The sequence below is a fragment of the Malaclemys terrapin genome, chromosome 1 (genome assembly GCF_027887155.1).
Source record: "Malaclemys terrapin pileata isolate rMalTer1 chromosome 1, rMalTer1.hap1, whole genome shotgun sequence".
In the NCBI taxonomy this organism is placed as follows: domain Eukaryota; kingdom Metazoa; phylum Chordata; order Testudines; family Emydidae; genus Malaclemys; species Malaclemys terrapin.
In genome coordinates, this window is record NC_071505.1 from 21158813 (window position 1) to 21185857 (window position 27045).

Below are 27045 nucleotides of genomic sequence, written 5' to 3' on the forward strand. Positions count from 1 at the left end.
GTAAAATGGGGATAATGGCACTTCCCTACCTCACAAGGATGTTGTGAGGATAAATAAATTAAAAATTGTGAGGTGCTCAGATACTAGGGTAATGGGGGCTGTGGTTAGATGTTTGGCTGCATATGTGTGTTCTCCCTGTGTGCTGCCCCAGCCAGCACAGCAGACCTTGAGTGAACCACCCAAATGACCACAAAATCCATTAAGGTACAAAGGCGCCAGGCCAGGTTTATTGTTGACAAAGCACAGTAATAGCACCTGGCAGACTCTCCTAGGATACTATGACGTGTATACCCGTGACGATGGATGCATCTCAGTGAAAGGCGGGACTTTCCATTCCCCACTCGGCTGGACAAAGATATTCCCTTTGAGATGCATTTTTATACCCTGATACATATAAGTTAGTACTGCCTCTGACATAGTTAGTTACTGCCCCCTGACGTGGCTAGTTATTAACTTGTACATGTTGGTTCGATCAAAACATCTTTATTACGTACTGTTATCCTGACCTTATCTTTAAGGAGGGGTCAGTGGGTTCCTGTTATCCTTGGGGGATGTTTTTGCATCATCCTTAATAGTGGGATGTTCTGGTACTACTTGATATCAGGATGTGTTTGCCTGAGTACTCTGTGCTTAGCACTTCTGAGGAATGAGTATTTTTGCAATATTAGCCCTATTCTTGCCAGATTGTGTGAGCTGGTCCTGCCTCATACCAGGCCTATGATACAAGGGCTTATGTCTCAGGCTCTCTTCCTACTACAGGGGCCATATAAGTACTAAAGGTTGATGATGAAACCTCATAATAAAAAAAAAACTAAATTGATAATCAATTACTGTAGTATCTTCTCTAAATTAATCTGAAATTGCCTTTTGCTGCTATTATTACTATAATTTGTTGGCCCAGAACTTACTGTGTGTTAGAGCAGCTTTGCATAAACTGCCTTAGAGCTGGTTTACCCGGCTAACATGTGATTCCTCAGCACAGATGAATTCTTGGCTTACAGTCACCTTTGTGCTCCCTCCCTCATACTCCACCCAAGCTTCACCGAGTACACTTCTCAGCAGCAGCTCAGGATTTGGTACATAGCATGCATTAGTGTATATAACACAGCAAATCCTGTCTCTGCACCAAGGTGTTTGCAGTTTAATTCAGAAATATGGTATGTGAAAGAGTTCACATGCAAGAAGGCAACATTTTTGGTGATGAAATCAATGTAGGGATGACTTCATAAAATAAATGTATGTTTAGGGAAGGATTTGAAGGGGCAGAAGGAGGGGACTTGGTGTATCAGAAACTGAAATCTCTTTCAAGCACAGTAGACAGTATAAAAATGAAGACATAAAGCCAAGAGTGTGAGAAGGAGATGATGGGAACAATAAGGATTAGAGATGGATTCAAACTGCAGAAGCTGGATCTGGATTGAGGTTTTGAGCACACAAGTTGGTTTGAAGTTGTTCACATATGTGGATGTGGTTTTGGCTTGGGCCAATTTCTAGTTAGGCGAGAAGATACAAAGGAGCATTAAAATAGTCAGAATGGGTGTAGGAGGAAATGAGAGCAGAGATGGAAGCAGGGACAGGGATTGTGAAGAGGAGATAAGGACAAGGAATTTGGGATTAATGGGAAAGGAGAGTGGATGCCTGTTATAATAATCAGAGGTGGGGGGTGGACACAGTAACATGGCTAGAGTGACAGAGGAAAAGGATACAGTTAGTTGGCCTACACGGGGAGGGGAGAGGAGACATTTTTTGGGAGCACAGTGAAGAGGAGGCTGCAGATGTCAGTCAGTGTGAGAAGTATTGAAAGCCTAGATCAGAGTAGAAGGGACAAAGAAGAAAGGATTATGTTTGGAGGTATTAAGGAGGAAGAGGTAACAGGACTCAGTGAGTGCCTGGAGGCGATGGGTGAAGGAGAAAGGAGAAATAACAACAAGGTTGATAGCGTGGGTCAGAGGGCCGATGGTGCTGTTGTCAACACTGATTGGGAGGATAAAGAAATGGAACTCCTCTATTTTTGTCAACTAAATTTTTTAGAAGCAGAGATTCCCTTGCTGATTTGAATGCTGAGCTGTGACTTAGGGCTTGTCTATTCAGGGAGTTTAAATGAATTAACTAAAGCTGTGAAGTTAAAGTGCATAAATTAAAACCTCCATGTGGATACTCTCATTCAGAAGTAAAGTTTGTTGTAGTTTAATCCTCCTAAGCAACAATGCACCAAGATCACTTTACTTCTGAATGAGAGCATCCATGCAGGTGTTTAGTGCACTTGGATTTAGGCACATTAACTTCAGACCTTCACTTAATTTGTCTTGACTTTCCCGAGTGTCCATATGTAGGCAAGCCCTTCGAGTGTCTTGCTGAAACAAACTACACAAATAAAGGAAGTGCAACTCAAGCTTCAGATTTACTTAACATACAGATGTTTATAGAAGTGAGTCAGTGGGAAGAGACTGGTGTTTAAAATTCGATAGTTACCTCCCACTTAATTTTACAATGAGGCCTAATAGAGGGTTATTACAGTGTTCACTGTGTGTAACTATGTATTATTTTCCATCGCTTTATAAAGACTCCATCTCTCTACTTCTAGCATACTTTTCAATATGATATGTAGGAGTTCTGTTTAATCTAGAGGTGAGATTCAGGGTCAAAATTTGGATCCATATCTGGATTTTGAACACACTAAATATAAAGGGGTTTTGGATTCAAAGCTTTTCAGCCCATTATAGAGGTGGGGAAAACTCTGAAATGTGTATCTGAATTCCAGACCGAGCTAATTGTTGGTGTTCACATTCAGGCTGTAGCATGTGCCAAGATATGACCCTCTGTGGGTTTTTTGGGGGTTCAACTCTAATTTATTCCTTAGTTATCCCTCAGGCAATGTAGATTAAAATTGGCGCTACATGGTTCTTCCACACCAATGCTATAAAGCAGGTATTTTTTCCTCTGCTGTGCTGTATATCAGAATAAAGCTACCAAGCACATAGAAGGGGTTGAAGAGCCAATGTTCAGAATATAGGGGAGGAAAGTGACCCGAGCTGTGGTATAGTCTAGAATTTCAAATTCAATAATAATGCAGGGCATGAGTTACGGCTCTTTTGGGACAGCTTTACTATGCATGAGCAGCACCTGCTCAACAGATCACCCCAGCTTCTCACTGAACTTTGCAGCATTACACAGGTCGCATTTTATTATGACTGAGTTGTTTTAGAACAGTTCCTCTACTGTATTAGGCACAAACCTGCTTGTCTTTAAAAAACAGGGACAAATTCTTCCCCCATTTACATCCTGGTAATCCCATTGACTCGAACGAGTGTTACACTGGTATCATTGAGAGCAGAATTTGGCTCTGTGGGTTCATTGCGAATTATCTCTATACTCTTCTATGTCTCTTCTATACTCATTTCTTTACTGAAATTCTCCAGGGAAGGAACAGATGTTAGTGTTGACTGCTCTTTTCCTACCTTAGTATTGTTGTGAGGAGTAGGATCGAGAAGATCATCCTCAGTTTGCCATGCAAAGCTCCAGATTGTACGCTTGTCCTTCCTCCCAAAATTCTATATGGGTTTTGTTTTTTCTGCACAAGGGTTTCCTTTAATAAAGGTTCATTTAAAGATATTAAAAGAGAGACAATTTTATGAGAAATTGGTACTTTTGCATTTTTGAAACTTTTGTGTTTTTGCATTAGAGGTGTGATGGTGAAAGTGTAGAGGCATAGAAGGGATGTGGGAGAATCTGTCACAGCTTTCTGAATTAGTCCGTGATAAAATTAATAGGGTTCCTTTTGGTCCTCAAATTGTAAGAAATAGTTTCATTCAAGTTCCAAAAAATGACAAATAAATGACAAAATTATTTCTGCTAACAATTACAAAACTTCATAGAACAGCGTTAATATATAACACAAAGCACTTTTTATAAAAATGTAAAAACATAACACAGCATCATACTCCCTTTGAAGTCAGTTCTACCTTTTTACTAATTAAGCCCTGATCCTGCCAAACACTTAAGCATCTGTAACTTTAAGCACTTGAGTGTTCCTATGGAACTCAATGAGACTAGTCATGCGATTAAATTTAAACGTGCATAAATGGTTTGCTGGATCAGGGACTAAGACCTGATCCTGAAAAGCAATCCATGCAGGACTTTTTGCAGGACAGGGACCTGATAGAGTTGGGTGGATGGGATACTGTAAAAAAAGAAATAATCATTTAGATTTTTTTGGGCCATATTCATATGCCTTTTGTATTTTGCCTTTTGAAAATGTTCATGGAAAATGCATTTTAAAGTTGCATCCTTGAGAATTTCCAGAAGCCAAATTTTAAATTTGGAGGCTTACGTATTGGTACCAGAAGTGCCTTCTCATGCAATCAGATAACTGAAATAATACTTTGGGACTTACCTGACTAATTGGAACTAAAGGACACAGCTCAATTTATGGATATCAAGTTCCAAATACATTCAGCTCAGTTTATGATCAACACAGAATAAATGTTGAGGAATAATATAATTAAATTAGTTCAAAGAATGAATAAGTCTGAGGAAATTGCAATCTATTTGCAATTATTCTAAAGGGGGGAAGGATAAATTCAGTGGATAAATTGTTCATTGTGAATAATTCACTCAGCTCTGCTAATTAATCGTCACAACAGCGCTGTCGTGTAATATTATTATATAACGTTGTAAAAGGTGAAACCAAGATGCAGAGCAGCTTCTGGTTCTGTCATTTGTCTCAGTGGGTCACTGCAATCCTCAGTCTAGCCCCTTCCTCCAAGGGCAAATGGAAGGCTGGCTTAGCCACTCATTACTGGCAAGTGGGGGTAAAAGGGGTGGCCCAGCCACTTACTGCCCTCCTCCAACTCTCCTCCACTGCCTACTTCCCTGGGCCCCTTCACCATAGCCCAGCACCTTCTCTGCCCCTTTGTGTCAGGGCCCCAGTTTGGGAGTCGTCAGCCTAGAGCTCTCCAAGCCTCTGCTAACCCTGCCCAGCACTGGTCTGTCTTAAGTGCTTCTCTAAGAGACAGTTCTTCTCCCTTGCTTTATTTATAAAATCAATAAAAATATTTTTAACAATTGAAAACTAAAGAACAGCTACTCTCTTTAGTGAATCCACCCTAGAGGATGCATTTACCAGCTTGCAGAAACCTAGGTATGCAAGGGATATCACTATGGCCTTTTGGCTTTGGAATGAGCTTGAAAATCATAACTTCAGTGCAGAGGGGCAACTTGTGCAGTTGGACTGCCTTGGGAAGGGGAGACAGGCAATTAATCTGACTATGAAGCAGAGGTAAAAGCAGGGCCGGCTCTGGCTTTTTTGCCGCCCCAAGCACACAAAAAAACAACCTGCGGGGGGGCCAGAGTGGCAAAGCACACACACACACAAAAAAAAACAACCTGCGGGGGGGCCAGAGCGGCAAAGTGGGAAGAAAAAAACCTGCAGGGTGGCCGGAGCCAGGGTGCAGGGGGATTCCCTGTGCTGCAGATGTGCATCGGAGTGTGCGCCCGGTCTAGCAGGGGGGAGGGGAGGGAGCGGGGTGGGAGAGAGAAGGGGGTGGCCAGGGCTTCAGTGGAGCGCTCGCCACGCGGCTCCTCCCACCGCGCCACCTGCCAGGAGGGCTCTGTGCCACTCCGGTCGGCTGGGAGGGAAGGACGCGGGCTGCCCTACAGGGCGGCCGGAGCGGCAAACCAAAAAGAAAAAGAAAAAAAAAGGGCGGCCGGAATGCTGCCCCTTGGAATCTGCCGCCCCAAGTACGAGCTTGCTCGGCTGGTGTCTGGAGCTGGCCTGGGTAAAAGCATCCAACAGATGAATAAAAGAGAAATTTTGAGTTCTAGCACAGATATATATATATATATATATATATATATACAGTACCACTGTGCATCTTGATGTTATTGACTGACGTTAATAGGATCTTTAAAATGAGGGATTTGAAATTAAATCCTACAGAAACCCTATGTTATAACATTTAATTTTCCTGAGATCCATTTCCTTTGCAAATTAGCGCAGTTGGCTGGAATTACTAAAGCACTAAGAATGAATGACATCAATAAAATACATCTAAATTATTCTAATTGCTGGAACATAGAAAAAATAATTTAGAGACCATTTATTAATGTATTTACAGTTGAAAACTATAGCTGGTAAATTAACTTGTAAAATTACTCACCAGACTATGGACAAATACCAATTAGCGACAGTTACAAAATGACTCTTGAATAATTATTCAAAGGTGGGTTTTGGGGACATTTGGAAGACGCTGACATCACGGTAGTGTGTTTAGTTTTGCATTACTTAATAAATTTTATGCTACATCTTTCCCATCAACTTTTCACTGATCTACAATTTTTGAGAAGTCATCTGCTTCAGAGATAAAATGTGCTATTTATTATGTATTTTGATGTGCTGAATTCAAATATGACAATTAAAACAACTGATTGGCTACTGTTTCTAAGATATTTAAGTTTTTACATTTTATGTCTATGTATATTGTGTAGATAGTAGAGTTTTAATCATAAATTGTAAACCTAGGTCTTTTCATGTGTTTATGGTTGCTTTACATGATCATATTTCACCTGTCCTGTTTATGTAACACTTTAAAAATCAGCAAAAGGGTTATATAAAAAATGTATTATGAAACAAAAGACAAAAAACTATTCTGTACATAGTTTAGTCCTATTCAGTGTCTACTCGGCGCTTCTTGGCTTGTCTCTTGTATTCATTAAATGGAGCATCTCTTGTCACTGTCCAGCAATAGTCTGCAAGCATTGATGGGCTCCACTTGCCCTGATAGCGTTTCTCCATTGTTGCAATGTCTTGGTGAAATCGCTCGCCGTGCTGGTCACTCACTGCTCCGCAGTTCGGTGGAAAAAAATCTAGATGAGAGTGCAAAAAATGTATCTTTAGTGACATGTTGCAACCAAGGCTTTTGTATGCCTTGAGGAGGTTTTCCACCAACAACCTGTAGTTGTCTGCCTTCTTGTTTCCGAGAACATTTATTGCCACTAACTGGAAGGCTTTCCATGCCATCTTTTCCTTGCCATGCAGTGCATGGTCAAATGCATCATCTCGAAGAAGTTCACGAATCTGAGGACCAACAAAGACACCTTCCTTTATCTTAGCTTCACTTAACTTTGGAAATTTTCCACGGAGGTTCTTGAAAGCTGCTTGTGTTTTGTCAATGGCCTTGACAGAGTTCTTCATCAGACCCAGCTTGATGTGTAAGGGTGGTAACAAAATCTTCCTTGATTCAACAAGTGGTGGATGCTGAACACTTTTCCTCCCAGGCTCCAATGACTGTCGGAGTGGCCAATCTTTCTTGATGTAGTGGGAATCTCTTGCACGACTATCCCATTCGCAGAGAAAACAGCAGTACTTTGTGTCTCCAGTCTGCAGACCAAGCAAGAGAACAACAACCTTCAAATCGCCACAAAGCTGCCACTGATGTTGGTCATAGTTTATGCACCTCAAAAGTTGTTTCATGTTGTCATAGGTTTCCCTCACATGGACTGCATGACCAACTGGAATTGATGGCAAAACATTGCCATTAGGCAGTAAAACAGCTTTAAGACTCGTCTTCGATAAATCAATGAACAGTCTCCACTCATCTGGATCGTGAACGATGTTGAGGGCTGCCATCACACCATCGATGTTGTTGCAGGCTACAAGATCACCTTCCATGAAGAAGAATGGGACAAGATCCTTTTGACGGTCACGGAACATGGAAACCCTAACTTCACCTGCCAGGAGATTCCACTGCTGTAGTCTGGAGCCCAACAGCTCTGCCTTACTCTTGGGTAGTTCCAAATCCCTGACAAGGTCATTCAGTTCACCTTATGTTACTAGGTGTGGTTCAGAGGAGGAGGAAGGGGGAAAATGTGGGTCCTGTTACATTGATGGTTCAGGACCAGAAGTTTCATCCTCTTCCTCTTCCTCGTCTGACTCCAGTGAGAATGATTCTGGTGCATCAGGAATCGGCAGTCCTTCTCCGTAGGGTACTGGGCGTATAGCTGATGGAATGTTTGGATAATGCACAGTCCACTTTTTCTTCTTTGACACACCTTTCCCAACTGGAGGTACCATGCAGAAGTAACAATTGCTGGTATGATCTGTTGGCTCTCTCCAAATCATTGGCACTGCAAAAGGCATACATTTCCTTTTCCTGTTCAACCACTGGCGAAGATTTGTTGCACAAGTGTTGCAGCATATGTGTGGAGCCCACCTCTTGTCCTGATCTCCAATTTTGCAGCCAAAATAAAGGTGATAGGCTTTCTTAACCATAGTGGTTATACTGTACTTTTGTGACGCAAAAGTCACTTCACAACAAACATAGTAGAAGTTATCTGCACTGTTCACACAAGTACGAGGCATCTCTGCTCACTTTGGCTAAACAGAAATGTGTCCCTTTGCAAAATCAAACACTGACAAATAAGAGAGCAAGACACTGTATGATTTCTAGAGCTGATATAGGGCAATTTGTTCAGCAGAGTGATGTAAGCTTCATTATGATTACATCATCCATGACTTCTAGGAATAATACGATGCAATTCATATAATTTATGACACAATACCAGCTTCAGATTGCATCATTCATTGTTTTGCCTAAAAAGCAAGTACTGTCCAAACCCAGTCATAGATTTATTCCTAGATCCAATCAAAGATGTATTTTAGTCATTTCTGGTTTAAATTGAGATCCCTTCCCTTTATAACTCACTTATCCTCCGCCATTCCCAAGTCAAGGGTCGTATATACTGACCCAATAGCATATCTTGAAAACTAGAGCCAATCAACAATTTTAAGCATCATTTTCATTCTCAGTGACCTAGAATTAGTAAAGTTTGACTACATTTATTTCAGAAGCATTTTGGCTGTAGAGCGGTGTTACAGGAAATAAAAAGAGGCTTTCAATCATTTGAAATGACTCATTTGAGAAGCCACTTTTTGTCTGAATTTAGTTCAAAACAGCCCAGACTAGGATTAATGCATCTCATATTGACATCTGTGAAAGATCTTGAGTCTGATGCATTTGTTAGTCTTGAAAATATTTATCTCTCTCTAGAGAATTCTGATCTCAGGTTTCCAGAAGTTAGGGCACTTCTTTTTCTTAACTTTATGAAGCATAAAAATGAGTAGCTTAAAGGAGCTTTAGGACATTAGCTAATAATAAGATGTATTGCTTTTTAAGTGGGTACTGCTCATTAATCCATCACTGATATTTTGGGTGCATTGGGAAAAAAAATGACATTAGGGTCTGAATCCTTCAAACATTTATGCATATACTTCACTTTAACGTGTGGGACGTCTCATTGGGGCTACTCAGTTGCGTGAAATTAAGAATGTGTGTAAATACTTTCAGGATTGGGATTATAATAACTAAGAATATCCCTCTGACACTGACTGCTGTAGAAACAACCTAGCATCTCTCTATGCAGCAAGATTTACGTAGGAACCCTTATATATTTCAGACATTGTATGCCCTAATCCTGAAAGCAAATGTGCTAACATGAGTCTCTGCAGCCGCAGAGAATCTCACTGGTCTTGTAAAAGTTTAAAGGAGCAGCTAATTGTTTGAGTTGCCAGATTTGACCATCACTGACAATGTCATCAGAGGCCCTGGATTTGAGTAGCTGTAGAGGCTGAACTGCAGTACACTCACACCAGACTCCCTCTTAGGAAAAGAAAACAGCTCTTTTTCTGTCCATTTACAGCGCAGACCATTGTGAACATCACTGATGCTGCCGTAGAAACGACAGAGTGCATCAAGGGGCAAGGTGAGGGCTACCGAGGTACCGTGAACACCATATGGAGTGGAGTCCAATGTCAGCACTGGGACTCTCAGTTTCCTCACCAGCACAATATCACTCCCGAAAACTTCAAGTGCAAGTGAGTAGCACGTGCAGGTGTCACAGATTACAGGGCAGAGATCAGTTCCTGCAATTTAGACATTTGTGTCGCCAAAGGGTATTCAAAGAAAGGTTGTTATTTTTTTAATATCGTCGTCATCATCATCATTACTCTGCATGCTGACATGTTCATTGTTGCCTCTGACATTGGAAACTATGTGAATATTGCAAGAGTGTGCTATAAATAATTCTTACTCTTTGAAAACAAAAATTATGGGTTATTATGGGTCACAGATGAATTGGTTCAAGGCTGTCTTTGTTTTTACACACTGAAGACCCTTATCCTAAAAACACCCATGAGCTTAATTTTGACCACATGAGTACACTGATTGACTTCAAAGTTACGTACATGTGTGTTTAGAATACTGTGGGCTAAATCCCATTAATAAACCATCACTGTTTCTTGGAAGGAGACAATTGTTTATCTGTAGTTTTGATATGCAGACGTAACTTAGTGTTTTTTTCCCGCCTTTTTAGCTAAACAATCTCACTGTGGATACTTGACATTTATAATATTTTTTGGAGCTTTTTTATTTTGACCTCTTGTCAGTTCTGTTTTCTTCTCATTAATGACTATATTTCTAGCGTGTATTTTCATCACCTTGTCTAGATTTAATGACACTGATCCCTGGGCCTGCGCACAAGACTTGAGTGGAAGAGATTCCAGCCTGAGTTCTAACCTTGGCTTTCAGAAGCACTTGCTCTGTGGTTTTGGGCAAGACATTTATATTTGCCACGTCGGTCCCTGCATTGACCTGGAGCATTGTCAGGGTTCTTTAATGTGTGTTATATCTTTTAGAGAGTTATCAGTAAAATGAACAATAGTTGGAGTCACTTGGATATAGGTGCAAAGCTAAAAGCATTTTCTCCTTGGGCAAGAATATTGGGTTAAAATCACTCACATGTTAACCTTTTGCATTCCTGTTGACTTCAGTGGGGGAATAGAATTGCTATTGGTCCTGAATCTCCTGTATAAATCTCATAGATGTTTAAGCAGGACCTTCCTGAGCCCACTTAAAGACAATCTGTGAGGCTGTTCCTGCAGTGTTTTCTCAGCCAAAATACAATTGAGTCTTTGGCATTTTGCCCGAGTCACTACTATTGTAAGATTAGGCTCAATGTACAGTTCTCACAATCTCCTGTAAAAAAGTAGCCAACAGTTCACCCGGAAAACAATAATGCGCTGATATGCAGGCCTTACTCATATGAGTAGTTATTAATCATGCTAGTAGCCCTCATGAAGTCAATGGAACTGTTTGTGTGACTGAGGAAAACCCATGTGAATAAGGTTTACAGGATCAGGCCTATTTATTATACCATAAGTTATCAATGACTGTTGCAGATGGGAAAATACTGTTGAATGTGAAATCGCAAAGAACGTGAAAACAGCTTTCAAGAGACTAGAGAATAAAACTTACATTTGAGAAGTTTGACTATTTAATTCAAGCTGTGAGAGATTTTTAAAGAGAGACTCCCTTGTGATTAGATTCCTATTCAAAAGGTAACACCTGTATAGGATTTCAACACAATTTTTTCATATACTAAGATTCAGTTTCCTAATTAAATCAATGAGAAACTACAGGACACCATTTCTGTACATTCTACAAAGCCATTCAAAGTACCGAGAATTTTTAATGATATGGGATGGTTTATATATTTTTTTAAAATACTTTTAATAGGTTTCAGGTGTATCTGATGCCATGCAAGAATTTTGTAATCAGAGAAAGCTTTGAAAAAAATGGTGGAAGTTCCCATATGGAAATATACTATATTTAAAATATTATTGTACTTAAAGTGAAATCCGATAGCTAGTCAAAACATAGATTTACTGGAGATGATTCCCCTATAACCATACTCCAGTTACAATTGCCTTACTTTATTAGTCCCTGCTTTCATATTGTCTTGCCTAAATCTCTCTGCACTAAGTACTGATCAATAACATACAGACTTCAAGAAGCCTCTATTATTGTTAACTTGTAATAGAAAAGCAATTAGAACACAGAAGTTTTAGGTTTTGCCTAATATAAAATAGCATATTTATTTTTATAGGGATTTAAGAGAGAACTACTGTCGAAATCCAGATGGATCGGAGTCACCTTGGTGTTTTACTACTAACCCAAACATTCGGATCGGTTATTGCTCCCAAATACCTAAGTGTGATGTGTCAAGTGAACAAGGTAACTGATACAAAGGAGATAAAATATTTTAAGCTCAAGGTGCCAGATTCGTTTCCTTGGAGACTGGGAAAGTGTTTCCCCATCTGATGCCCTATTGCATCAGATCCTCTGCTGATATAAATCAATACAGCTCCATTGAAAGCAAGGAACTGTGCCATTTTACACCAACTAAGATCTGGACCATTGTGTTTTCTCCTTGAGATGGAGGGATCATCTCTAGATCATTGTCCAGGCCTAGCTATGTCTTGATCTCTCTGCTGAAATTGCCAACAAAGCTACCAGATGTGATGTATGGTTGGTTGGTTGTTTTAATGTGGACTCCTGACTATCGGGAAATGAACTTAGACAATAACATGCAACCTACCCAAATAGCTGTGAATTTTAAACAAAATCAGAAAGCATTCTAATCTGAACCTTTAACATTACATAAATTTTCTATAGATATTTTCCTATTGGATCTCTTCTATATGTGAATTTGATCCTGCAAGATGCATTGTTATCAATGGGAGTTGACTGGATTCAGCATCTTGTAGACATGCTCAGGCTTTTGACCCTATTTTAGTATAATTCATAAGAAAAGATTTCAGCTGTATTCCATTTATCTTAGCATCCCATTAAGATTTTTGGTGGGATAAGCGGCTTGGCATTTTTCTGTATTAACAAGGATTAAATTTTGCCTTCTTTTTTTGTGTTTGTAAAAAAAAAAAAATGTGTTTCGGGGAATCTGTTTATAATTAAAATATTTACCATTTAAATCAATCATTTTATACATGAAGTCTTGTGCTATTGACCATTTCAAATTATTTTACACATAAATGTTTGGTGACAGCACACCATGAAATAAACATAATTTATGCTTCATTATCAAGGCATGTTTTTAAATTGTATGTAAGTTGAAGGTGTGCTACTCCTTGGCCATGCCAGAGAACAGAAAAACTCCAGTGTTATCTATTGCAGCCAAAATCCAGAACCTTTCCTTAATGAGTTCAGAAGTTTTGTTCTCAATTCTGTTGAGGACATCTGGACTTTTTAAAAAGAGCACAACATATCCTGGCAGCTTTTAAAAGTAGAATAATTTGCAGTGACCCTGTTAAGTTAACTGTAAGCAAATTATATTTAAACTGAAAAGCTTCCAGTTTATCAAAGAAAGACACAGTAAAAGCAAGTTATTGCATACTATAGTTAAGACCTTAGGCCTCGAGAAGGGGATAGATCATCTAATTTCAGAAAGGTTCACTTTCTCTCATTAATTTGTTTTCTGGTTTTGGTTATGTTTGCTTTATCTTGTATAGTGTCTGCTAAATATAGCACTTGATTATCTTTAATTATTTGGATGCTTACTGTAAAAGAACAACTTTCCTTTCATTATTGCACAAGTTCCTTCAACATTTCTTTTTCTCAATATTCTTTTTCCAGATTGCTATCATGGGAATGGCAAGAATTACATGGGGAATTTGTCTAAGACAAGATCTGGGCTAACTTGCTCCATGTGGGACAAGAATATTGATGACTTAAGGAGGTGTGTAGCTACAAGACATAAAGAGAATGCACAATGAGTCCTGCACAAACACCACCTCCAATTGGCACCTCATTGTCTTAAGCAAACACTTCAAAATATCCCCTGGAGTTCCCAGCATAATTTCCTTCAACATTTAAGTATATTGTACAATGTGTCTTTGTTCAGACTTGCCACTAATTACAGACTTTGGGATCTCATAGCCAGTACACTCATTGCTAGGGATTTTCCCGTCTCTACCCTTTAAAGTTGTGGGAGAGGAGGGTAGGGAATGTAGCATAGTTGCTCCCTACGGATGATGTACTGCGAGTTTCTGAGTGCTCCCTGCTGAGCATCCTCAAGTCCCATTTACTTCAATGGGAAGCCAAGATGATTGGTGGTGGAAAAGGCAACTCAGTTTAATAGACATAGTTTCGATTTGGTTTTAAGATGAAAATGGATAAACAACCCAAGAAAGGTTCTAAGCAAGAATTATTGCTCTCTGGACTGTCCATAACTCAACTGTATTCTGAGCACCAATTCAATTTGCTCAGAAAGGGGCTCTAAATAACTCCCACAGCAGAGAGTGCAGATGCTTTAAAGGTACAACACCCTCCTCACAAGATTAATCACAAATGGAACTGTTTCAGCCATTCAGCGTGCAGGGATGCCACGCAACTACTGGCCCCTAATGAAACTGTTCTACCTCAGTAATGCAATTCGCTGCTCTCTGATTTGTGCTGTGTGTTTAGTTTGTGTAGTCACTGTCTGGTTTTTTCTCACTGTACAATACGTGAATTGCTATACACTTATGTTGACTGCTATTATTGACCAATTATATTGAAGGGATTTGTCATGATCTGAATGTACAAATGTGTCTATTCTAATTGGGACCGATAAGCTGTCTGCTTTGATTGGCTCATCCCACTCTCATCAGCATATGTAGAAAATCTCTACAGTTTAGATGGAACAGAAGTCCTGTTGTTATGCACATGTATGCGTGTGTTCGGGCATACTCTGAAAACACTACAAGCTGAGTCTTTAAGGCATGTGGGTGGATTCTTAGGCCACTCTCTGATCTCTGGTGTGGAACGTGGAATCCTGATTCACCAGCCACTCTCACTTAATTGAAAGGAGCTAGTATTTGCTCTTTAATATGGCCCAAAGCCTCCCATTGAGCACACAGCCTGAATACGTAGCTTTGTGCTAGGTTTCTTGATATCAAGCTGAGGAAATTAATTTTCCTGCCATGCCTTGAAGCAACTACAAAGCAACTCTGCAGCCCTCCCTGCAGTCCTTATGCTTGAATATAGTCAATGTGAATTCATTTAAAATTAGGAATGAATGTTCATAGTAACATACTTATTGGCAGCATGTTTTCTTCTGTAGGCACATACCAGTATTCAGGGAACCAGATATTAGCAAATTGAAGAAAAACTACTGCCGCAATCCAGATGATGATGCTCATGGTCCCTGGTGCTACACAAGCAATCCTCTCATTCCCTGGGACTACTGCCCAGTTTCTCGATGTAAGCACTGAAGATGCCTTGCAACCTGGGAATGACTGTCAGCTGTATAATGTTGGCTATCTTGTTTTCATGTACATTTGTCTATATTCTGGCTGTTACATGTGGCACTACAAAACTTAAACTTTTATCATGAATAATTGGTGCATTACTTGGGGGCAATGGGGAGGAAAATGCCTTCTACAAAGCCTGTGCCAGGGAGAGTCTCCCTTGACTGGCTCTGAGGCTCATTTATGCTGCCACAGCAGGACAAAAGGGCTGTAGCAGATGAAGGAGTCCTGCCCACTACAGGATTACCGGTGATAGTAAAGCAAGGAGAGGAGGACTGATGATTCAGGGGCTAGGGCATTACCCTGGAACTTATGAGATCCAGGTTCAATTCCTTTTTCTGTCTGCCACAGACTTCCCATGTGAACTTGGACAAATCACTTAGTGGGGGGAAAGCTCATGATGAGAAATATGGAATTCGCATTTAAGTTTGAAAGATGTTTATCTTCAGTTTGTATCTTAAAACCGGAAATGCTTCATAACCTGGGAGAACATTTAAACAGTAAAATAGGCTTTTGGGTTAAGGTAGAAATGTGTTCCTATGCTCTCTAGGATTTAGGAATAAAATCACACTAATTCATAAGAGCAATTGGCAGCATTTTTTGAGACCCTAACACTGCAACCATGCTCAGGCTATATCTACAATGCAAGCACTACAGCAGTATAGCTGCATCGCTGCAGCCACGCAGCTGTAGTGTAGAGACTTGCTACGGCAAAGGAAGGGGTTTCTCCATTGCTGTAGTAGGTCCATCCCCTTGAGAGGCAGTAGGTAGGTTGATGGAAGAATTCTTCCACTGAGCTAGTGGTGTCTAGTGGGGCTTAAGTTGACTCAACTATGTCTCTCAGGGGTGTGAAAAATTCACATGATACAGCTTGGTCAACCTAAGTTTTAGGTGTAGACCAGCCCTTAGAAGGAGATCCTCTGATTCAGGTGCTGTTATATCTGTTGAAAGTAAAGAAACTGTGTAAAAAGTGTTTTGTTTTGTTTTGTCAGTGTAGAGGAAAAGAAATAGTTGAACAAATGTCAAACCTTTTCAGCTTTAAATTTTATTATCTGTACTCTTGGATTGTTTACAGCAAGCATTGGTGGGCTATGTGGCAATGGTAATTATTTTTGGTCACCACTGGCAGTGCGATTTCTGGATTCAAACCCATAGTTACAGATGAAAGTTCTCCTAACTTGAACAAAGCTTAAGCAATTCAAAAAATAACTGGAATATAGAGTTGATATTCAGATAACAAATTTGGCTTCAGATAAATTTTCCCTAATATCAATATATAAATAAGATGTATATTTTCTAAAGGGTTAGGGCTAGGAACCCATCTTCCTTGGACAGTCAGTTTTATTTGGACAAGTAACTCCTTTTTGTAACACCAGCCTTATTTATTAGTATAGGCCGATGCTTATGTGAAACCAGATGCATGCATTGGTAAATGTTCGTGTAGTTCAGATGTATCCAAAATTCAGCCAAGAGGAAAAATGTGAAATAAACATTTTTAAATGTTGCTAAAAAAAATTCTGAAATGAAATTCTACCTCCTTTCTTGCCTCTATGCCTTTGTGGCTTTTCCAAAGCCCATTTAAGCCTTAATCTTTGTGAGTTATTAAAATCAGCAACATAGAATTTATTTTTCTGTTATGACTCCTCTTAATTTTAGACTTTCTTTTATTTTTCACTGTTATGGACGTCTTGTGTGTCTGCTAGGTGAAGGTGATACAACTCCTACCACAACCAATTTAGACCGTAAGTAATTTTACTTGTATACTGTATGTCCCATTATGATACTTCCACTTTCTTTTGAGTGTTTCTGTGTATATGTATGAGGTAAAGGAATAAGTCCCTTACAACTAGCCAATCCTTTCTAACTGGCATGCCAAAAGATCAGCTAAAGAAAGCAAATTACTTCTAGGCTTAAGAAAATGAGATTTACAAAAGAAAAACTTAAAATTCCTTGGCGAGCTGATAACTTTATGATGTTCTGTGATATAAATTTTTAAACTCACCCTTCCAGATGGTGAGGTATGGTGCTAGTTTTCAGTATTAACTATATAATTACATGGATCTTAACATTAAAACTATTTAAATGTTTTTATGCCAGCAGCCTGTTTAAATATTTGATGGCCTAGTGCCACTCCAATTGATGTAATTTTGAATGTTTTTAGTAGCTCTGAGAGAAAAAAATCTGTTTGTTAAAAATTGACCTTTCTGTGGTCCTTATGTGCAACTGTACAGGTTTCCTACCGCTGTTTTTAGTAAAATGTGATCTCTGGACCTGCTTTCAGATACTGTCATTTCTTGTGCCTCAACCAAACAGTTGAGAGTTGTAAATGGAATCCCAACACAAACTAACGAAGGATGGATGGTTAGTTTGGCTTACAGGTAACTATCATTTTGCAAAAAAAGATGACCCTACTTTAAAAAATATAGGTTTGAGGTTACACTAAAACATAGACCTCAGTAAAGACACACATAGATTGTGCTTAAACACTGCATAAGCAAAGAAGAAATATGCTGGAACAACTGTTGAATCCAAGTCTGTATCCTTCATGTCAATGAACTGGTTATAAGCTCATTATTTCTGTCCTATGTATAAGAACTGCTCTTTATAAAACATGCATAACCTTCTGCTTTCCAGATTAGCTACTGTAGCTCCATTTATATCATTGGCATCACGTCCAGCCTTAAAATGTTTGTTTCAGTGACTCTTGTAAGAAAATTGAGTTGCACGTTGCCTTCTGCAATTTAACAGCAATACATTAAGATTTAAGCTGATATGCAGGATTTACACCAGTGACAAATTTTAAACTTATCTGTTCATGTCGTTACATGCAATTGAAATGCAATATGCATGAGAAATAAATATGAGCAATAAGGGAATCCCTTTTCTCCCTGTAAAACAAGATCCTAATGTCCACAGCTGGAAATGTAGATTACATTATGCAAGATCTTATTTGATACAGTTATGGTAATATTTTATCTCATATTCTCCGTTTGGTACCATATGAAGAACTACCAACAGAAAAAAATGAATGTTCCTTAAACTCATTATTCTGTTTCTCCACAAAATGCAGTTCCTAACCCATTTGTTTGCCTTTTCCAAATGATGTATATTTCTGTACTATTTTGATAGCTGTATTGGCCTTTCTTTAAAGAGCTGTGGACGATTTGAGCCCTTTGTACTCCCTCCCATCCCCCATCCATCTCCAACTCACTTTCTATTAGAAAAGCTAATTTTGGATGATCAAACTGTTCTATGGTGACCATGTTCCCTGAATAACAGGAATGTTGCATCACCTTTTTGTTCTGCGTTTGTACAGCACTTAGCACAGTAAGGTCCTGGTCCATGACTGGGGTTCCTCAGCACTGCCATAATACAAATAATTCTCATTTATAATATTTCCAGGGTCTGTCTCAAGGTCCCAGTTGGTTTGACAAAAAACAATGTTTTTGTCCGCTTGACTAAGCTGCTGACCAGCTGGCTGAGGGATTGATCCTGCAAGGCTGGCGTGATCAGCAAAACACTTAAGTGCATGCTTAACGTGTGAAGCATTGACTTCAGCTGGATGACTGACAAAGCAGGGCAGGTGCATATGTGCTATGTTGAACCAGACAAGTGTGTTCAGCACATGCAAGCAAAGAAGGAAAAGGAGGTTTGTTATATGACTCGAGGAAAGGAAAAGGAAGGAGTGGGCATGGCTTTTCTCTTACACCACAGTTGCCCAAACCCTATCATATATGCACATTTCTGACCCTTTCCAAAGCTATCTTCTACCTGCCTACTATGGCAGGTGTCTTGATTCTCCCCTTTAATATTTGGTCACCAAAAGCAACTCCCAGTTTAGCTTTTACTCTGGCAAGCGGGTTAAATGTAGCTTGCAGGCCACAAACTGCTGCAGAAAAAGCATTTTGAAAGAGTAGGCTGTCTAAATCTCAGATATATTTGCCTTCCGTGCTTCCCTCTGTCCACCTGTCACTGCTACCTCTCTTGCCGCCCTAACTGTCTTTGTTCCCCTTCCCATTAACTTTTCTCTATCACATACCCATAATGGACATAGCAGCTTTGTTTTGTGGGGTTTTTGATGATGAGGCTTCATCTGTGCATTGTCAGGGGTCGCTGCACAGGTGACATAATTGAAAAAGCCCAGCCACTGGCCAATTGGAATGTGTCTTTGGACACTGTGTCCCAGGCCATACCACAATATAGCCTCAAGAGAGACAGAATGACCAGTGGCTGGGGGAAGGACCAGAGACATTTAAAAGATTATGGGGTCTTTTACTGAAAGGTGAATTCCAAAAAGCTTTTCATTTGTTTGGTAGTAGGGAGGGTGAGCAAAATTCACAAGGAACAAAATTATGATTGAAAAATACTTTGGTGGTGAATAAGAATATGGTTTTATTATTCAACTGTTATATTGTTAGAAACAAACCCAATAATTTAAATAGAGGTCTGAACCAAAACCTCAGATCACTCTAGAACATTTTTTGGGGGGTGGGGGAACGAGAGAGTTTCAAAATCGAATCAGTCTCCTAATCCTAGTTTTGAAACATTAGAAAGTGGTAAAATGGGCAAAACCAAACTTGGAGTTGAAGCGCTTTAAACTTTGGGTTGCTTGAAAACCAGATCTGGGTCCATAGTTTGCAGCTAAGGCCCATCTCTAAAATGTAAAGAAAATTAATTACCCTGAGCATCCTGAGATCTAGGCCAGATTCTGTTACTGATTACACTTAAGTAAATCTGGAGTAACTTCATCTGCAGAGAAGTTACTCTGGATTTGTGCCACTGTTAAAGCAGAATTTTGACCTCTGTGTATGCCACTGCGTATGTACCAGTCACAACTTCTAAATGAGATGATGCCAATCTGGCCAAGTGACACTAACAAAAAGGTTATATGTACTCTTACTTGTGATGCAGTTTCAAGGAATCTGGACAGAATCTTTCTTTTAAAAAGAACCCAACTTGTTGTTCCCGAGCCGAAATACAGTCCAAAAAGAAGTAGAAGGCAAACATCTGTGTTAGTCTGCTATCTTTGAACTGCAACATAGAATAAGCATAAGTGAATTTGGGCTCATTCCAGTAGTTCTTGCTAAAGCTTTGAACATCTGTATGATTTGAATTTATAAAATGTGAGAAGTTAAGCTTTTCCCAGAGTACTGATGTGTCAGATTCTCCTTCCAAAGAGCGGCAGTAAATAAATATAACGATTTTGGAAGTAGAAAGAAGTAAACTAATTAATCTGCATTCCAGATTCTCTTCTTTATTCCTGGAATATCTGTCATATTTAATCCTTTTAATTTTACATGATATAGTATGCCACAGTTTCTATAATCTCGCACAGGTCATCACACATTGCAGATTGTTTCCAACTGAAGTATGCGGGGACTGGATAACCCAAGGGATTGGTAATCAAATAGGAACTTTCCACCTTTAGGTCAATACTTGGAATACAATCTAGTTGAGTAATGACCAAATGTTGTTACCATCTGGTGGCAGTTTAGGGGCCTGTGTGAAATGAGCTGGTAATTTCAGTCCAGTTCCTACTAGACAGATAGCCACATCACAGTTTTACATTTGGCTCCCTTATTTTAGTCTCAGCACTGAGGCCAAAAAATGAATGAACAGAGAAATGAACTTCCCTCTCATCTCTAGAGATAGTCGGGTTGGTAGGGCAATCTGAGGAAAGCCTACATTGCTACAATATTATCCATGATACAGCTGCACTGTAGAGGGAAATATTCATTTTCTGGGGCTGTCAATCTACCTTTTAATGGCACTACATTTACTTAAATAGTATGATTGTGTAACTGAACGGTGGCCTTAGAAGTGCTGTTAGAAGTTTTGGCTTGGTAAAAAACAAATCATACAATTTTTCCCCGTTTTTTTTTTTCAGGAATAAACATATCTGCGGAGGTACTTTGGTAAAGGAAAACTGGGTTCTAACAGCAAGACAATGTTTCCCTTCTCGGTACAGTAGTTTGTAGATTTGCATTGTTGAAATGTATTTTCTTTCTTTTAAGCCTGTTGTACAATGAATCTTCCCTTTAAACCCTGCAGTCTTCCCTCTTGCTTTATCTTCAGTCCTTCTCTCTTGATAATGAGTGTCTTTATGGAACCTTGATATTCATTTATTATCATTATCATTGCTCCAAAAAAGCACTGGACATTTTACAGACAAGTATGAAGTACGACTATCTCTTTCAAGTGTGATGATTAGTCAATTGCCTCTTTATAAAATTTAATTTCATGTTACTGCTGGGAATTGGCTAGAACAGTGCTTCTCAAAACTGGTCTGCCGCTTGTGCAGGGAAAGCCCCTGGTGCTCCAGGCCGGTTTGTTTACCTGCCACGTCCACAGGTTCAGACGATCGCAGCTCCCACTGGCTGCGATTCGCCGCTCCAGGCCAATGGGGGCTGCGGTAAGGGCGGCCAGCACATTCCTCGGCCCGCTTCCTGCAGCCCCCATTGGCCTGGAGCGGCGAACCGCAACCAGTGGGAGCCGCGATCGGCCGAACTGGCTGACGCGGCAGGTAAACAAACTGGCCCGGACCGTCAGGGGCTTTCCCTGCACAAGCGATGGCCTGACTTTGAGAAGCACTGGGCTAGAGTATAATACAAACCTGGGCAAATCTCAAGAAGTTCAAAGGTTCAGTTCACTGAGAATCTGAAAGTTTGGATATTATTAGGGGGGAAAAATTACAGTTAGTGGCACATTCCATCCATCCAAACCCTTAAAAGAATGGAAACAAGAAGTTAAGGGGAAAGACTTGTGTGGCAGAGTTTGAACCCATTGAGTCATTGGGCGGGGAGAGGAGAGAGGTGGGGAGAGAGAGAACATGCATGAGAATAACTTAGGCCTGGTCTACAATGGGGGTGGGGTGGGGATCGATCTACATTATGCAACTTCAGCGACGTGAATAACATAGCTGAAGTCAACGTACTTAGATCTACTTACCACAGTGTCTTCACTGCGGTAAGTCGATGGCTGACACTCTCCCATTGACTCTGCCTGCGCCTCTCGCCCTGGTGGAGTACCAGAGTTGATGGGAAAGCGCTCGGCGGTTGATTTATCACGTCTAGACTAGACGCGATAAATCGACCCCCGCTGGATCGATCGCTGCCTGTCGATCCAGCAGGTAATGTAGACAAGCCCTTATAGGCTGATGGTTAGACATTACCTAGGATATGAGCGATCCAGGATCACGTCCCCCGGTGACTAATTATTGACCCAGAGTGCAACAGCTTCACCAGGAGAGACCGAAGGAGCCCTGTATCCAAATGTCACATAGCCCAGTGGTTAGAGCACTCACTGGAGAAGTGATAGATCCCAATTCAAATCTCTTCTCCCCCTCAGGTGGAGGGAGACTTCAACTGGGAGCCTCCCACATCCCAGGTGACTATCCTCATGAGTTGGCTAAAATTATGAGTGTGTTCCTCCTCTTTTCCCTCCCTCCTTTTCAGCAGCTTGCTAAAATGGCATAAAGATGCCTAACTCCAAGAGAGGATTCACAGCTGAGAATTGCTAGCAGACCTAATTGCTTCCCTGGGGCCTGGACTTAAACGCCTATCTCTAGGAGGTGGTAGGGTTTGACACTCACCTTTGGTCAGCATCTCCCATTGGCTAGTTTAGGTGACACCCTGCCTAGCATACTGGTTTCTGTGAATCAATCAAAATCAAATCAATCATTCATTGTATAGGAGCCACGGTGCCTAACTCAGGCTTAGTGAATTGCAGTGATTTTCTAGGCACCTAAAAGGTAGGTGCTGTGATGCTCAGCATCAGGGGCGGCGCCAGGGTTTTTGCCGCCCTAGGTGGCAGCGCTTCTCCCCAGAGCATTCGGTGGCGGGGGGTCCTTCCGCTCCACGTCTTTGGGGCGCTTCAGCGGCGGGTCCCGGAGCGAGTGAAGGACCCACTGCTGAAGCACCCCGAAGATACGGAGCAGAAGGACCCCCGCCGCCGAATTGCTGCTGAAGACGGCAAAATACCGCCCCCCAAATCCTGCCGCCCTAGGCGACTGCCTAGGGTCGCCTAGTGGAAGCACCGGCCCTGCTCAGCATTACTACAACTAATTTCTTTTGTGCATTCAGGCCTTACTACTTAGCCATCATTTCTCCATAATATCTGAATATTCACAAGAATTCCGAGAGGTCATGAAATTTCTGGAGCTTTCTTATTCTGCCTTGGAAATACAAACAGAACAAACTTTGAGTTCATCCCCTTTAGGTACTGGCTGAAATCAGGAAGTATAGTTTCATTGTGCAAATGAAAACTAAATAATTTTTAAAAGTGTGATCTGTTGGGTCTTCCAAAAGGTTCCGTTTGAGTTTTGGATGCAAGTTTCTATTAGTTCTTATTTTATCCATACTTGTTTTCCCCTCTAGACACTGCTGAATTACTAAGTGTTCTAATTTACTGACCTAGCATCTTCCAGAGTATAGACTAAGAGGCCTGCCATGAATATACGTGGAAATGAACTGCATATTTTTATCATAAATGTTCCTAATATAGAAGTGGATAAAAGATGGGTAAACTGCTACAGGATCACTTCCACTTTTAAAAATAATACTTCAGTAGTTCTTGTCTTAGATGCCACAATTTTAATAACCAGTTAACACATTCTCTATCATGCTGCAGTACTTGCAAAGTGAAATAATGCAATCTTACAGTTGGTGGAATCGATATAAAATGCAAAAAAAAAAAAAAAAAAAAAAAAGAGAATACAGGAATAGTGGAGATGGACGCTAACCAAAATGCTTTTGGATTTTGGAAAACTTTAGAACTGGATGTGAACTTTATTTCCAGACCAAAACACTATATCAGAACATGATGAATTTTTTGGAAAAGTTCTGATTTGACTTGGAAATGGCAGTGTGGGTCCATCGCTACCAAAGAGTGTCAGATAATATCTTTCCATGTATATGTGAATGTTACCATACCAAAAAAATGTTTGTGTTGAGACTAGACCAAGTAACATGCCAATGTGTCATACCAAATTTGCCTTATTCAGGTACAAAGATTTGAAAGACTATGAAGCATGGCTTGGAGTTCATAATATCAAAGGAAGAGAAGAGAAACACAAACAAGTTCTGAACATCTCCCAGTTGGTGTATGGACCTGAAGGGTCTGATTTGGTATTATTGAAACTTGCCAGGTTAGTTCTTAATATTCCTAACTCCAGGATCTCCAGTTGATGGGTGTTTTGCCTAAGAAAGAACTATGGGCTCAGACCTAAATAGTAGCAATACAGATTATGTCCATATAGATTAAACTCACACTTACAGCTGATCATAAAAAGGAAAAGTAAGCATAGGTCATGAAAAAAATCAAAAGAAACAACGTTTTCAGCTTGTTTGAAAATTTTAATTTATTTTAAACAAAAATAATCCTTTTGGGAGGAGAAATAACAAAACCTTTACAATATTTAACTTCCCCCACCCCACTGGGAAAGGGTGTGTTAAAGTAAAAGAGCAAAATAGTAGGATTTTCCCCATCCAAATAAAATGGAAAAAAAAATAGAAAAAAAATTCCCCCTTCAAAAAAGGAAAGATGTTGATGAAAACAAAACTTTGTGGAGTGTATGTGTGTGTGTGTGTGTGTGTGTGTGTGTGTGGAAAAAGCCATTTTTCATTGAAAAACATTGACAAAAATGTTCACCAACTCTACTCACAGTGATATAATTTATAATTTTGTGATTAGTTGCTAAGCTTTGTTTTCTTGTTTTGGGGATTGGCTTAATATTCTTCACAGTATGTACTTGATTTTTCAGCCATCCTGAGTTTTTGCTGATGCAAAGGATAGTAGCTAGATTATATTTCTACTAGCAATTCATTGCTGGTGGAATTGACTTGTCATTCTTGTGTCCAGTACAAGGTCTCTGTTTAGGGGTTATTCTGGTGTCTGCTAGCAGAATAGCTGAAAGATGGTACCTGTGCACTCACTATGTACTAAAGAAACAGCTTCTACACTGGTCCCATGAAGTCTGGCATAAAAGGCCACAGTTGAGATGACTAAGAATAAGGTGATTAGATAGCAAGTGTGAAAAATCAGGACATGGGAGTGGGGGTAATAGGTACCTATATAAGACAAATCCCCGAATATCAGGATTGTCCCTATAAAATCAGGACATCTGATCACCCTAACCAAGAATGGGCTCACAAATCTTTATGCTGATCCAGTAGCCCCAATAACTGGTGTGGAATAGCAACCACCAGAGAGTCTGTTTTGCACATGTAGTTCGATTCTCAAGTTAATGAGCCCTCCATCGAGGAACGGAGCCCAAATTCTTGGACATATGTTAAAAATGCACGTTCACCTTCTGAACCAACAAAAACAAATGCCATTTCTGAAAAATCATGCCCTACATGTATTTTTCTTCCTGATAATCAGGTCTCGTTAAATAGAATGGTGTGTGGTTTTAATTTATAGAATAAAATAAACACTAGATTGTAAGTGAGCTCCTTTTGTACATATGACCCTTCGTATTATCATAAAAGTTTATTCAAATTAAGGGTATCCTCTTTATGCCTTCATTGTTTATCTTTGTACAGAAAACCCAAATTAAACAGAATAAAAGCAGTAACAGCACTACAGGAAAGCTGCTTGAGAAATAACATCTGCAATTCAAAAAGCAGTTAAAAGGAACTCCCAGATTTTCATGAGAAGAAAAATAAAGCAGAAAATTTGGCACAATTTTTAATTATTACTGTGAGCTATCGTAGATCATATTGTTTTTTTAAAAAGCAGTTTAAAATATTATATAAGATCCGTCATATCTACTCTTTATTTTCTCTTTGCAGAGCTGTAGTATTCAATAATTTTGTGGATCTCATCAGATTGCCCATTTCTGGATGTACCATTCCAGAGAGGACCACCTGCAGTGTTTACGGATGGGGACACACAGGATGTAAGATATTAGTTTTTAAAACTGAGTGAAACAATATATGCTGCTTAGTTCCCATTCCCAGCATATGATAGGCAGGGCTAGTAGCGCTGCCTAATATTGAAGTTCCCTAAAATGTCCCATTATAAGATCTTGTTTTCAATTGCTTATAACATTGCCAAACTTTAACTGTTTCAGATGAAATTTTCCTTGCTCGATGTCTTCGTCAAGCTGAATATTATTGAAAAATTAAGCCAAAACAGTTCAGCTGTGTCTGAGAATGAGGCTAGGGAAAAATGCATGGTTTTGTATATGTTAAAAAAATATGACATTTTCTTTGAGAAGCTGTAGCAGTCCCATACTTTGGTCAGGGATTTTAAATTTGGCAGGGAGGTGGCCTTTGTGTCAGAGATGCTCCTTTTGTCATCCCTGTGAAAATCTGCTCAATTTTGGCCAAGTTATAAACTTTTGAAAAATCTCAGTTAACACATGCTCAGTGGACATTGCTTAGAGTTTAACTGGTAAAATCACCTAAGTATCTATCTGTAGTGCACATGCTCCAGCCTAGGGCTGAGCAAGACTTTGCCTGCAATTGCAGGCCTGGGCTGCTGAGGGCCAGGGATGGGCACTGGAACTGAGAGCAAGTGCTCTCAGTGCTGTCCTGCTGGAGGAGAAAGCTGCCTGATTGGAATGCAACAGGGTTGGGGGGAGTAGATTCGGAGAAGGAACCTAGGGGTGGGCAGACAGACTAGAGGCTGTTGGAGTATGAGGAGGAAAATGGGACTCATGGTTTGGGGTGGGGGCAAGACTGGGACTGGCTGAGCAAGGATACTAGGAGCTAGGAATCAATAGGTAGGGAACATGAGGTGGTGGCGGGGAGGGGAAACTGGTCTGACGCGCGCGTGTGTGTGTGTGTGTGTGTGAGAGAGAGAGAGAACTGGGGTTGGCTGGGCAAAGAGACCTGGACTGGAAGCCAGTGGGGATGGGGAACATCAGGAAGGTAGCTGGAGTCTTGGGATGTGTGTGACAGAGG

General features: G+C 40.2%; 1 protein-coding gene across 3 annotated transcripts in view; it reads left to right on the forward strand.

Annotated features, from left to right (window-relative positions):
- Window positions 1-27045, forward strand: part of HGF (hepatocyte growth factor) — a 79131-nt gene that overhangs the window by 40942 nt on the left and 11144 nt on the right. For all 3 annotated transcript variants that reach the window (XM_054017337.1, XM_054017328.1, XM_054017347.1), the window contains 9 exons: window positions 9697-9871; window positions 11941-12068; window positions 13485-13587; window positions 14953-15092; window positions 16843-16881; window positions 17421-17517; window positions 21027-21101; window positions 24141-24284; window positions 25930-26036. In XM_054017337.1, coding sequence (XP_053873312.1) covers window positions 9697-9871; window positions 11941-12068; window positions 13485-13587; window positions 14953-15092; window positions 16843-16881; window positions 17421-17517; window positions 21027-21101; window positions 24141-24284; window positions 25930-26036 — 1008 coding nt within the window. The remainder of the gene's footprint in view (window positions 1-9696; window positions 9872-11940; window positions 12069-13484; window positions 13588-14952; window positions 15093-16842; window positions 16882-17420; window positions 17518-21026; window positions 21102-24140; window positions 24285-25929; window positions 26037-27045) is intronic.